General features: G+C 56.5%; 1 protein-coding gene across 7 annotated transcripts in view; it reads right to left on the bottom strand.

Moving 5' to 3' along the window:
* Window positions 1-116: 116 nt before the first annotated feature.
* TCF3 (transcription factor 3) overlaps window positions 117-12,741 on the bottom strand; it is an 81,653-nt gene continuing 69,028 nt past the window's right edge. For 3 of the 7 annotated variants that reach the window (XM_009284870.2, XM_009284873.2, XM_019473554.1), the window contains exons 13-14: window positions 8,794-8,938; window positions 117-7,917 (exon numbers count right to left, since the gene is read on the bottom strand). In XM_009284870.2, the coding sequence (XP_009283145.1) occupies window positions 8,796-8,938 (143 nt within the window). In that variant the 3' untranslated portion in view covers window positions 117-7,917; window positions 8,794-8,795. Of the gene's footprint in view, window positions 7,918-8,793; window positions 8,939-9,507; window positions 9,735-12,741 lie in introns of all 7 variants that reach the window. The other 4 variants (XM_009284877.1, XM_009284874.2, XM_009284872.2 and 1 more) reach the window with 2 other exon arrangements.

Raw genomic sequence — 12,741 nt, 5'->3', positions numbered from 1 at the left:
TTTTTTTTTTTTTTTTTTTTTTTTTTTTTTTTTAGTACAAGGTAAAACCTTTATTACAACTTTTCATTCATAGGTATACAACATCTGAAAGACAGATATGGGGAAAAAAAGTAATATTGTTATAAAATGTCACATTTATTGCTACATTACTGTTATATACAGGACAGTTCTCAAAATCTACTTTAAAAAAGTTAGGATTATTTAAAAATTCCAAATAATCCAGCCAGCTGTTTTGACACTTGTATAAAATTATTTAAAAAAATGAAAACAATTCATATCTTGAGGCACTCAGAAACACAATTTTATCCTCCAATTGTGATTCATTTCAAAGAACAACGCATTTCCCCACCCCCAAATACTTTATTTTTTTTTTTTTTGCTGGGTTAGGCATATATATATATATATTTACTATATATATAGTTCAAAACTATAATGTGTATCTGATTTAAGAACAAGGATTTCAGCCACTTAAGTACATCTGGATTTACAGGTAGGCAGCATAAACATCAAAAGCAAGGACCATTTTTTTTTAAAGGCCAAAAACCAAAACCAAAAACAACCCAAAACTTTCTACGGGGTTAAAAATAAACAACTTCCGCAGGCATCTCCCATCTGCTCTCCCACCCCCCGTCCTACAAAAATATATAGAAAGAGCAACCCAGTAACGCTTTGTTCCCCCAACGAGCTGGAGCCCTCCATAGAAAATGGGTCATTTCCTGCAGACCGCGAGGTCCAAGCATGTGGTTGGGGTCATCCCTGCTCTGCTTCACCAGGTGCCTCTTCCTCCTCTCCCCTCTCCCGGCAAATTAACCACTGCTGGCAGGAGGGTGCACGGCTTCCCACGGCTCCTTCCCTCCCCGAGAGGCCCCCTGTTACAAGGTTTGCTCAAAAGCTGGTGGGTTTCAAGTGATTTGGGAAGACGTGGCACCGGGAAGGGGGAACCGCAGCGTCCCCAGCTCGCTGCTGTGGGAGCTGCTGCGGGGAGCTCCGTGGCTCCCCAGGGCACAGCCCAGGGATGCAGGGCACAGAGATGCTCTTCGGCAAGAGGCCTCGGTACCCAGGACACCCCATTTTGAAGCACAAACCCCTTTGCTCTCCCATACTGGTGCAGCTGCACTTTGCCAAGATGTAACAGGGCGCGAGTTTTATTTCCTCTCCTTCCAACATGGTGGGTGCTTGGCTGGACCAGGGTGGGTACTGCAAGACCTGAGGAGCAAAAGAGGTGTACAAAAGCAGAGGAACAGAAATACCGGCGTGAAGACCCATGGCAGGGCTGCCTCTTGCCCCCCGAGGGTGGGATGCAAGATGGACACAGAAGTCTTGGCAGAAAAGACGCCTGCGGCGTCACGCAGGCAAAGGCACCGCAGCTGCCGGCTCTCCAGAAGGGGTGAATTGCCCTGGAGATCAAACCTCTGCACAGAGCACCGGGTCCCCCCACACCTGCCCCAAGGGCAGCAGGGCAGGGAGAGGCAGCCGTGCCACAGGACCGACCTGCGGCATCCACCTCCCAAATCCTCCCGCTTCCGCCCCAGCATATGGGCAGCTGGTGGCACGGTTCTCCCCCGCTGCGAAGAAACCCACGGTGGCTGTGCACGAAGGGAAACAGCTCGGAGGTGCTGGTTAGAGAGACTGGGGAGCGCAGGGAGAAGGAAAACACACCTCCAGGCTTTGAGGCGATTGAAGGAAGACCAGCCAAGCCAAGCCTGAGGCTCAGGCATTAACGGAGCAGCCCGTAGAGCCGGGCAGCAATGAGGTGGGACACAGCTTCTCCATTCAGGGGTACTGGGGGAGATGGTGCAAGATGAAGGATGCTGGCAGCGAGCTGCCAAGCATCGAGCAGAAGGCACAGGAAGGTGAAGGGTGTGTGGAAGAGCCCTAGGGCCAGGCCTTGCCCCCTCCAATTCAGTGCTCAGCTCCTGCAGCATGAGTTGGAAGGGGTGTTCCTGCGGTCTCACCCCTCATCTACCCCCCGCCAGCTCCAGGGCACAGGTCTTGAAATGCTTTTGGAGCTGCTAGAAATGAAGCTGGACCCTGAGAGCAGCAGGGAGCAGGAATTCAGAAGTCATGGACAAGAGCAGAGAGAATGGGCTGGGACGGGATCTGGAGAGCCCCGGGGGAGAGGAGAGGGGCTTGCATAGGATATAACAGGGCAAAGACCTTGTGCAAGCTTGTGGTACGGAAAACAGGTCTTGCTATTGCTGGTGTCAAGCAGGAACGGGGGAATCCAGGGGCTGCGGCTTGCTCCAGGTTAGCCAGCACCGCACATCGGGGGCCGATGGCTTGTCCTGGCCCAACTCCAGTACTGGCTTTGCTTCACCTCCCCGTTCTCAGCTCTTTTCTAAAACCCCAGTCAGGGGCTCGCTGAAACTGGAGCTGGCCCGGAGTCACCAGCATAGCACACAGCAGGGCCTGCAATAGGACCATGGGCTCCACTGGCACTGAAGCTGGCAGCCTCTCCATGGGAGCAAAGCTCAGGGATGGAGGGGATCGGGGGTTTCAAAAGCCTCCTGTTTCTCAAAGCCCCCCCCGCCTGCCGAGGGGGAGGATGTGCTGAATTGCCCAGCAAGGGCCCAGGGCCCAAAGGCTCTGCTGGCTTCAGTGGGTACACGCGTGAGACGCAGAGGACCTTTGAGAGCAGCTTCTGCACTGAACCTGAAATTGCAGACTCCTGGGGAAATCCCAGCCTGATTCTGTCCTTCCTGTTCAATCGCTACCGGGCAGCGAGTGCAAAACCTCTAGGAAACCAGCTCATCACCGACACACGGGCTAGGGGAAGAAGCCGTTCACTGAAGTCACAGCTGGGGAGGTTCCGTATCACACTTCTGCATTTGTCTGCTGGAGAAGGCAAAAACCCCAGCTGCAAAGCAGCCAGACCCCTGGTCCTGGAGTGACGGCACACAGGGAAGGGGCAGCAAGTTGACCCCACCGTATGCGGCTGGCATGGACCTGCTCCCGACAGCCAGATGCGGGATCTCGGGGTGCCCAGCTAACTCGACTGCCCTGATTCCTGCAAACCATCTGCCTAGGTGCTGCTGCGCCCCTTGCTCCCAGGCTGGAGCTCAGTGCAGACAGGAGGGGCACAGACTGGGATCCAGATGTCCCAGGTCCTGTCCCTCCTGCTAACACACCTCCGTAGGGTACCAGCACAAGCTGTAAACGCAGGGGAGCAGAGAGCCAGAGGAGATGTTGGCAAAGAGCTGGAGCTGAACTCAAGCCAGGCAGTTGCTTGGCTCCGAGTAGGTCTGACTGGCGGGTCACAGGCAGGGGAGCGACTGCCAAACCAGAGGTTAGTTGGAATTTTGCTCCCTGGGGTGCGCTGGCAGCGGCTGCAGGGTTGTGAGGAGGAGCAGGCAGGCTGCTACCACCACCCGTCGATGTCGAGTGCCTCAGTAAGAGACCATAAAGGTGCTGTCTCGGGGAGGCTGCAGCTGTTTTGCTCTGGGGCGAAAGCAGGTGAAGAGGGTGAAAGAAGAAAAATCTGCAATTTTTACTGTTAATAAACTGGATCCCAGACGCTCCCCAGCACCTGGTGGCACGCACAGCTCTCGGGTAGGATGTGCAGGGAAGCAGAGGGCTGCTTGAGGGGCAGGAAAGAGGAGGTCCCGTGGGCTAGAGATCCAGGGCCTGCACCCCAGCGGCTGGCCCTGCCACACAAGAAGTGTCCTATGGCAGCTGCGCGCCTGGGACCCCAGTTCTGCTGTTTGACCGCGATACAGTTGAGCTACTGCGGCCTGGGAAAAGAGAAACTAGAAAATGCACACAGGGGAAGGTGGCCTCTCCCCTGATTCCCTCTCTGACGAAGGAGGCTTTGCGGGGGCTCTCTGGCCCCCAGCGCTGAGGGGCACGCAACTCAGGAGAACCCACGCAGGCAAGGCTGAGAGAGGAAGCAGAAAACTGAATGCCACCCTGCAGCATGTCACCCATCCGTGACCCCTCTCTGTGCAGGACCACCGGCGCAAGGGACATGCAGACAGGCAGAGAAGCAAGTCTGGGGAGAGAAGGGATCTGTAAGATGGCACAGTTGAACGCCAGCAGAGCCGTGGGCTAGGGAGGGCACAGACCCTGGCCCTCTCTGACCATGACACCTGAAGACGAGAGTTTAATTGCAACAGGCTGATATTTTAGGACTGGCCTGGTGGTATTTTGGGGACAGCATGTGACTGCTCGTTTTTAGAAAAGCCACTTTCCCTGGCAGGTTACAGACACCACGTTCACACTGAGCCAAACACACTGGCAAGCCAAAGTAATTGTTCCTTGCTGCACTCCGCAATTGCTCCCTACGCACCTGGAGAGCAGAGATGCCACCGAGGCTGCGCTGGGCTGGCGCAGGCAGCAAGCGTGATGGCACACAAAGCACCCTGCACCATCGAGGCAGCTCCCGGGCACAGCACCACCAGCCCCCGACATTGCGCTTCCATGCTGGAGGAACCAAGATCTCCTCCGAACCCTGGCACTGGGGGTTTATGCTCAAGGACCTTCATCCAAGCCTTGCCAAGGAAGTCCGCTGGTTTCGCTGCCAAGAAAACAGCTTAGGCCACCTAAATGCAGATTACAAGCCCCATCTCTGTTGCAATGCCTGGTGGTTTGGGGACGATGGGAAAGGCTCTGCCTCATCAGGAGTCCCCCCCGGCCTGCAGAGCATCAGCCAGGACTTGGAGGGGATGAAGGAGTTCAGCAAAATTTTGAACAAATCATAAATCTTCTCACATTTCCCATTTTGTTGAGCTTCTGGATTTTTCTTGACTACAATCTCTTTTCTTTAAATCCAGTTGTACGTGACTGCCACCTCAAATTCTTGTTGCAAAATCAAAGTGTTGGGGAAGCACTTTTTAATTTTTTTGTACGTTTTCAAGCTTGCCAGGGCTGGGACATTGCTCCATCCCTCCCCGGTCCTGGGGCAGTGGCACTGAGCCTGCAGAAAACCCCGAGCAGCGAGCGCCCCGCCAGCCCCAGCACCGTCCTGCCGACGGGGCAGAAACGCTCGCGGGATGAAGCAGCCTCTTACAGGCTGCAGAAAGCAGCTGACAAGTCCCTAATTCCTACCCCGGAGCATGAATCAGGGTTGTCTGAGCGTCCGGACCTGGCCGGCGGGTTACGGAGGGGCACTGCCCCCTCCCTGCCAGTTTTACCATCCCCAAACTGAACTTGCTCCAGCATCTGAAGCACAACCCAACCCGGCAGGATGCTTCAGGAAGACACAGCTTTTGCTGCAAGGGAGCTGCTCCACGAGGGCAAGGCTGTCACGCACAGAGGAAAACCTCATCCGTCTCGCGCTGCCCAGTGCTTAAGCAGGCAGAAAAACCCAAGGGAGGGAAGAGTGTCGTAACCTGACGAGCTAATTAGGCTGAAACATGTCTGTTGACACAGGCAAGAAGAACGCGTGTTCCTGGGCTGCAGGGACCACAGCCACTGACCTTTCCCGGCTTTCCTGGGGACAGAGCTGGAGGCTGCTGTGGTCTCAGGTCTCACCACACAGAAGCGATGGTGGGAGCAGCGGGCTGTGGGCAGGGAAAGCCAGGAGCACCCGAAAGCCTCAGAGCTATTGCTGGACCTTGCAGAGTCCCAGGGCAGTGCCGGTGCCAGGGGCAGGAGGGAGAGACAGTCTCATACTGTTCTGGCACTTGTAAGTGGCTCCTCTGAGATGCTAAAGGGGCTGAGCCCACGGTACCCAGGTGTAGGTTGGAGGTGAGCAATGTCCTGAGCATTTCCAGCAGGCTTTGCTGGACCACAAAGCATAGCTACAAGCACGGAAGAGCACCAGGAGGTTATGCTAAAGCCTGGGGTTGCTAGGAAGTGCCACAGGACATAATCCTGTTCGCCAGTCCTTCCCTTTCCCTGTGCCAAAGCAATACAGCTTCCCCGGGAGCACAGGCCAGAGAAGCAGAGGGGAGAGATGGACCCTGCTGCCGGGGGTCCTACCATACTTGCTGTCCCCACATCCCCCCCCCCAGGCCAGCACCCGTGCCCCATGAACTATCCTGCCCGATTGGGCTCTGCCAGGCAGATCTGGGCAGCAGCCGGCCCCAGTCCGAGAGCATTACAGACACTGCTGAGATGGGATTTAACATCCCCGTGGGGAGCTGACCCCGTCCACCTGCAGAGCTGGGAAGAACTGGGCACATAGTATTTCAGAAGGGGAAGGAGAGGGAAGAAACAAGAATAAATTCCCAGTGGACGCTTTTCCATTGCCAACTCCAGAACGGCTGCCACAGCTCAGCACCACCGAACACCCCTTTGTTTGCTCCCGCACCTCCGGGGCACCCTGCCATGCGGTAGGGCTGCCGGGGGTCTTCCTCCCGCTGAGCACACCGGAGCGGTCTGGAGTGACACTGGGAAGCCCTTGGAGCAAAGGCATCGTTGGCCCAGCTTGGCTGCTGGAGCATCTCACACAGGATGGGCGCTCGCTGCTCCCCTCCTTTCCAGCACAGAGAGAGGAGCCCACGTGCAGGTGACAGCGGCCACTCTGCATCCCCATGGCAAGCCGGGTGGCATGCTGAGCTGAGTTTGCCTCCAAGGATGCTTTGGAGATATGACAGCAAGTGAAGGTGGGGTGTGAAACCACCTCTCTCCCCACGCCTGCAGCGTTTTGCACTTCTGATGGTGGTGCCTCCAGTGTGGGGAGAAGCTGCGCAGAGACAGGGATCCTGCTGCTGGTCCCGGCGTGCTGAGGGCTGGAGCGAGCGCACGTGCCGGGCAGCTGCTCCTTTTCTTGCCACCTTGTGCTCTGCTGCCTGCCACCAGCGTCCGCGGATCCGTCTGCTGCAAGGTCACCAAGCACGGTGTCCCGCTGCTGCCTTTGCTCCATCCGCCTCTGCCTCTTCCCAGTCCTCCAGCTTTGTTCAGTTCGTCTTTGTTCAGCGCTGCCCCTGGAAGCGCCTCTGACAGCGGGTGTTAGCTCAGACTCATGGGCAAGAGGCGCTTTCCTCCGCCCTGGGCTTTCGTCTTGCATCTGTGTTGCTTCTTTGCTTACCTTGAAAGCGCCCCAGTCCCTCGGTTCTCTTCGACCCCCCAAGGCCTGCTCTCTCCCAGCAGCTTGTCCTCCCCATCACGACGCTCTGGGACAGCCGCGAGGCACCTCCTCTCCCAGGCGGGACCACGGCCTCTGGGATCCTCCAGGAGTAAAGCAAATCTTGCAGAGACCCTTGATGGACCTCAGTCCCCTCCTGGGAGGAGCAGGAGCACCGCTGAGGGATACTGCTGCAACTTGCTTTGCAGTTTAACTTCCTTTTCCCAAATCAGAAGTGGCCAAAGCAAAGAGATGGTGAATTCAGCACATGAGTTTGTTTTTTTATAATGGAAGGTACAAGCCAGGCAAGTAAGAACATCCCCTCACTGTGGCTACATTCGCTTTTAGTGGCTTTCAGAGCCGAATCTGAGAATTCCTCTCTTTATATCCAGTCTCTCTTAATACAATTTTAATATTCTGGTTGATCCTAAAGATGCAACGTTAACTATAGAAACAGCAGCAGAAAAGCGTGGGGTACAAGACATTTTTTTATACAAAAAAAAATTCTTTTCGTTGCTTACAAAACATATGCAAAAGAAGCTAAAAAAACCAAAAGGCATTGCTATTTGTTCTACATAAAAAATCTCATAACTAATGTTCTTTTTTTTTAAAAAAGAAATATTGAGCTTAGGCACAATTTTGCTGCTGGCTGCTTGTGAACAAGCCAAGAGAACACGCCACCCCCTCCTAACTGAGTGATATGTATTGACTGTTCTGCACTTTATACTTAAGGCAATTTTTTTGTTTTTGTTTTGTTTTTGACAAGGTGTTTTTTCCACCCCTTACGTCATGCCAGGATCCATCCACGTGTGTCAGTATTAGCAGTACTAAAGTTTATGGTTCGAGAAGGTTGCAGGTCACACCGAGGGTTTTCTTCCTACAGATCTCTCTATCCAGAGGAACAAAAAGATCTACAAATAAAAAAACCAAAAGCCTGAAGTGAGAGAAACTCAAATAAAACTCTGCTCTTTGCATGGGGGGGGGGCGCAAGCCCCCCTGCTGCAGCCTTGTCTCTGCCGGAGAAGTCAGCCCCGACGTGGTTGCAGCAGAGCTGAGACACACGCTCGCTATTCTGCCAAGACACCGGCTTTGCCCTTTTTTTCTTTCAGGGCAGCCCCAGGCACCCACCGGCGCAGGGGACGTCGGGGGACCATGGCCCCTCCATGCACTCCGGGGCACACGGGTGCTACGGGCTGAGGCATTGCAGCCCCGCAGAGGGGGCTGAGCCCCCTGACAGGGTCAGCCTCTGACCCACCGCTCCTGGATCTGCTCAATCCCCCACCGACATCCCTGCACTGCTCGGGCCAAACAGGCTCAGCTACTCCTGGCCAAGCACGGGGTTCCCTTAAAAACGGGGACAGCCCAGCAAAGCCTGCGCCTGCCACGGTCTCGCTGGAGGGATTTCACCTTCTGCGCCTCTCCTGGCATTTCTGGGACCTGCACACTCCCTCCCATAGGGCCACCAGGCAAAGGAGTTGCTGGTTTCCAGTAGCCAACTGGGACAGGGCTGGAAGGCGCAGAGCAAGGCTGAGCTCGCTCAGGGTGGCGAGAGCACCAAAACTCTCTGTCCTGGCTACGGGGCTGCACCTCTCCTGCGGGGCAGAGGCTTTTGGTGTCCACGGACGAGCAAACGACAGGCACGTGCAAGTCATTTACTTAAGGTAAATTAAGAAGGACATTGGCTGGTGCTGAACGAGTGGGGCTGAGCAGCCAAAGCAGAGCAGCGCGCGTCGGCAGCGGGTTGGACCCGCAGCGGGGTGCTGGGATCACGGGGCGGGGGACGATACCTTTACATGTGTCCAACAGGGTTGTGACCATCTCCTAGACCAGGATGTGAAGCTGAAAGTGTCATCTGGGGATCTCCTACTACTCCGGACACTTTCTCCTCTTCCCGACGCTTCAAGCAGGCTGCTTTAGGGTTCAGATTGCGCTCTATGCCAAAAACAGCAAGGAAGGGAGGGAAGCAACCTCAGTTTGGGCAACAGCATCGCACATGGCAACAGCATCCGAAAGAGAGAGTGAAGACAGAGTCCCAGGACAGACACACGGGACCATGCGAGGAAAACAACCTCAGTGCAAGCTGCTCTTTGCCTGTCGCTCCTTGCAGTGGCTGCAGTAACTTGGCCGGACCCCTGCTAGAGCAAAACCCCATGCCCGGCTGAAACACCATGCCAATTTAAACATGTGCTTGCTTACAGAAAACCCCAAGTGCCTCAGCCAGCTCTCAGAGTTGAGGACTGAGTTTTCCAAAGCTGCTTAATGGGATCCAGGTGCCAAATTCCCATTAAGCGTGAGGGGAGACGGACAGAGCGGCCTCAAATCCACCCCAGGCCGGGGCTTTGGAAAGCTCAGCCTGCCGCGCAGTGCACCCGAGGGTGCTGCTGGCGATGCAAACACAGAACCTCGCACCGAAAGCAGGAGTCACAACAGAGATGCACGCACACACAGAGATGTGAGGGGAGAGAAAGGCCCCGAAATGCACCTGCCAGCTGTTACCATACCTCGTACTTGCTGCTCCAGGCCCAGAATGACCTGCACCGCTTGCTGTAGGATGATCAGTTTGGTCTGTGCTTTGTCCGTTTTTAAGTGCATCTGACACATGCGTCCCAGTTCTTTAAAGGCCTCGTTAATGTCCCGCACACGCACCCTTTCCCTGGCGTTATTGGCCATTCTCCTCTCCCGGTCCCTCAGATCTTTGTCCTCCAGTGACAAGGCCTCGTCTGTACTGCTGGGTTCATAGCACCACAGGGATTAGTCAGGGGGGTGGTACCAAGGGGGGGGCTATACGTTGCCGTGCTGGTAGTGCTTCTGGTGTCCACTGGAAACGGCTCAAACAGCCTCACTTTGCAAAGCCAATTCGTCTTGGGCACTTCCTGGAGCGGCCCGGGCTATTCGGGCTGTGCGTCACCTCTGCGAGCCACGTGAAGGTGCTGCCAGCACGGGGCCGGGGGCCGGGCTCCCACGGGGCTGGAGGGTGCTGCCAGGGGTGAGGGCAGGCAGTAGATGCAGTATCGACACCGACACCTTCTCCCCTCTGCAAAATTTTGCCTTCCTGTTCGTTTTCGGCTGAAAACTAAAAGTTCAGGGGGGGTCTCAGCCAAAACCATCGGGTTCATCCCCAAAGAAAGACTTTTTGGCAGAAAGCAAATCCCTCTTTGCAAGATTTCCTTCAAAAATCCCATCTGCAGCAAAATCCTCCCAGTGAAGGTGTTTCGGGCAGCCGTGCCGCAGCAGCGTGAGGCAGCCTGGCCCGGCACCCTCTTATGGGTGGGGGGCAGCACCGGGGGTAGGAGCCAAGTGCCCTGGCTGCTGCTGAGGGTCAGTCTCGTATGCAGACACCGAACCTAGGTCTTTCAACACAGCCAAAATCACTCCAGAAGGGGGTGATTTTCTTTTCCAGGCACGGTCAGGAGCTTTGGGAGAGCCTCCACCACTGGCAGCACCCCGGGGGTGCCCGAAACAGGCAGGGACAGGGGGGAAGGCAGAGTCATGCTGGCAGCATCTTAAACTGTGGCCTTGCCTGCAGCCCGTCCCCTCCAAACTTCCAATTTACTGTACAGACGACCTTCTCCCCCAGAGCAAAAATTCTTGCAGGAAAGACGCCTATCTGAGGAGGGTCCTTGGGTGAGACCTGGCACTGGGACAGACTGTGGCCTTCGGCTCCAGGGAAGCCACGCGGGGATAAACCTTCACCGAAGAGGGACCACAGAGTCAGAGCCTTCCTGGGTGCGCTGGGGGGTCTAAAGAGCCTCCAGACAGTGCCCGACCACGTGAAGGGGGAGCAAGGGCTGTCCAGGCAAGCATTTGCCTGTGTGGGACAGAGGGTTGCCCGCTGTCCCTGCCTACATCCTCTCCTTGCTGCCTTGTCCCTGCCCGTGTCCCCTCCTCACTGCCTCAGTGCCCCAGCCAGCACTGCCACCTTCTCTTCAGCACGCCCGGATGGCCGGGGGAAGCGGAGCCACCAGCCGCGCCGGCACCTGAGCCCACCCATGGCAGAAACCCAGCTCATTCCTCCGAACACATGCCGGCAGCCGTGGTTCCCGGCTGGTGGCTCCCCCCAGCAGGGACACAGCTCTGGCAGCGCCTTGCACGCCACAGCCGGGCAGGATGGAGCCGTCTCCCCACTGCCAGCAAGCGCTGCTGGCGGTCTGCATGGCCATGTGGGGTCCTCCGGGTTATAAGGACGAGCGGTGCCTTGGCTGTCCTGCGCCCTGCTCAAAGGGGGCACTGACCTGCCTGCCTGGCCCCCCGCAACGCCCCCCTATCTTCTCCGTTCCCTTCCTGCCCCGTTAGCTGCTGACGGCAGCAGGAGGATCCTGGCAGCCCCGGCTGGGCACGCAGGGACCCGATGGCCCCACTCCCACGGCAGCCCTGCAGGAGGGGACGTGGGGGTCGGCTTCTCTCCTGCAAAGCAGCCCAAAGGCCAAACCTGCCAGAGAAGGGACACCCTAGCTGCCTGCGCTAACGCCTGCCGACAGCAGCACGCGGGGCTCGGCTCGCTTCCCCAGCTGCATCCAAGAAGGGTTTAAAAAGGGACAAGCGTGGGAGACCAAAGTGAACACGGTGCCAACTCTGTCTAGCCCCTGCCCCCCACCGCCCCTCGGCTCCTGCCTCGATCCGCAAGCAGCAAGTACAAGGTAGAGAGTGGGACCACCGAGAGGTCACGGCTGGGGACTGTCTGTAGGAGATCGGAAAGAACAGAACCAAAAAAATAAAAACTCGAAATAAAAAATAAAAAGGAAGGGGAAATTAAAAAAGAGACAGGAAAAAATATACATGTTATGAAAGGCAAAAAATTACAAACTGAAGAGAGGCACAAAGGACTCCAACATCAATGCAACAGCAGAGGCCAGCAGAGAGGAGCACAGCCAGGCACAAACCACCGATGCGTGTTACAACAGCCTCTGCAGAGAGAAAGGGAGTTAACCTGCCACGGCACCCTGCGCAGCGGGGCCGGGGAGCGGGAGCATGCACTGCGGGATGCAGGAACAAAGCAGCAAAGTCCTCCGGAGCAGGAAGCCAAGCCCTCCGCTTCCCCTCCCACCGGGACGCGGCACCTGGGGCAAGCACGGGTGGCCGAGATGGGCGCACACATGCGTGGGAAGGGAGTGAGCGTGCCCCGGTGACGGGGAGAGCGTGCGCACGCTCGCCTGCAGCTCCAGGCTCTGTTAGGGATGCGCAGTGCTCCCAGCTTGCGTCGGAGACCAGTTTATACAGGCAGCAAGGGCTGCCCAACCCTGGGCTCAACGTCTCCATCCCGCTGCCCCTTGCACGGCTCCAGCAATCCCCAGGGATTTGCCGGGTGCCCGCAAACCCAGGGGCGCAGTGGTGGGGACAGGAGCGCAGAGCCCTGCGCCGGGCGGGCAGGGAGGACGGGGCATCACTCACTGCTGCTGCGGCCACGGGCAGAGATGGGCTCTGTGCTTGGAGCAGCCCTCGGAGAGACGTCAGATCTGGGCCCCCTCTGGGAGTTTTGCTGTTTTTTGGGGTTTTTGCATTTTGCTGGCCAAGCAGCTGAGCAAAACACCTGGCTGCGGGAAAGCAAAGACGGCGCAGGTGCCCCCTTAGGGACCAGCATGCAGCACACGCAGTGGCAGTGGGGAACAAAAGAGAGAACAGCAGGGATGCAAAAAAGGAAAAAAAAAAAAAAAGAAAAAAAAAAAGAACTTAACAGCCTTGGGAACCCAAGGCCACCGGGGGGAGAGACAGTGACAGGCAGCCCCACACGGCGCACA

This window comes from Aptenodytes forsteri, unplaced genomic scaffold, assembly GCF_000699145.1.
Source record: "Aptenodytes forsteri isolate BGI_AS27 unplaced genomic scaffold, ASM69914v1 Scaffold391, whole genome shotgun sequence".
NCBI lineage: Eukaryota > Metazoa > Chordata > Aves > Sphenisciformes > Spheniscidae > Aptenodytes > Aptenodytes forsteri.
This window is presented reverse-complemented; position numbering and strand designations above follow the sequence as displayed.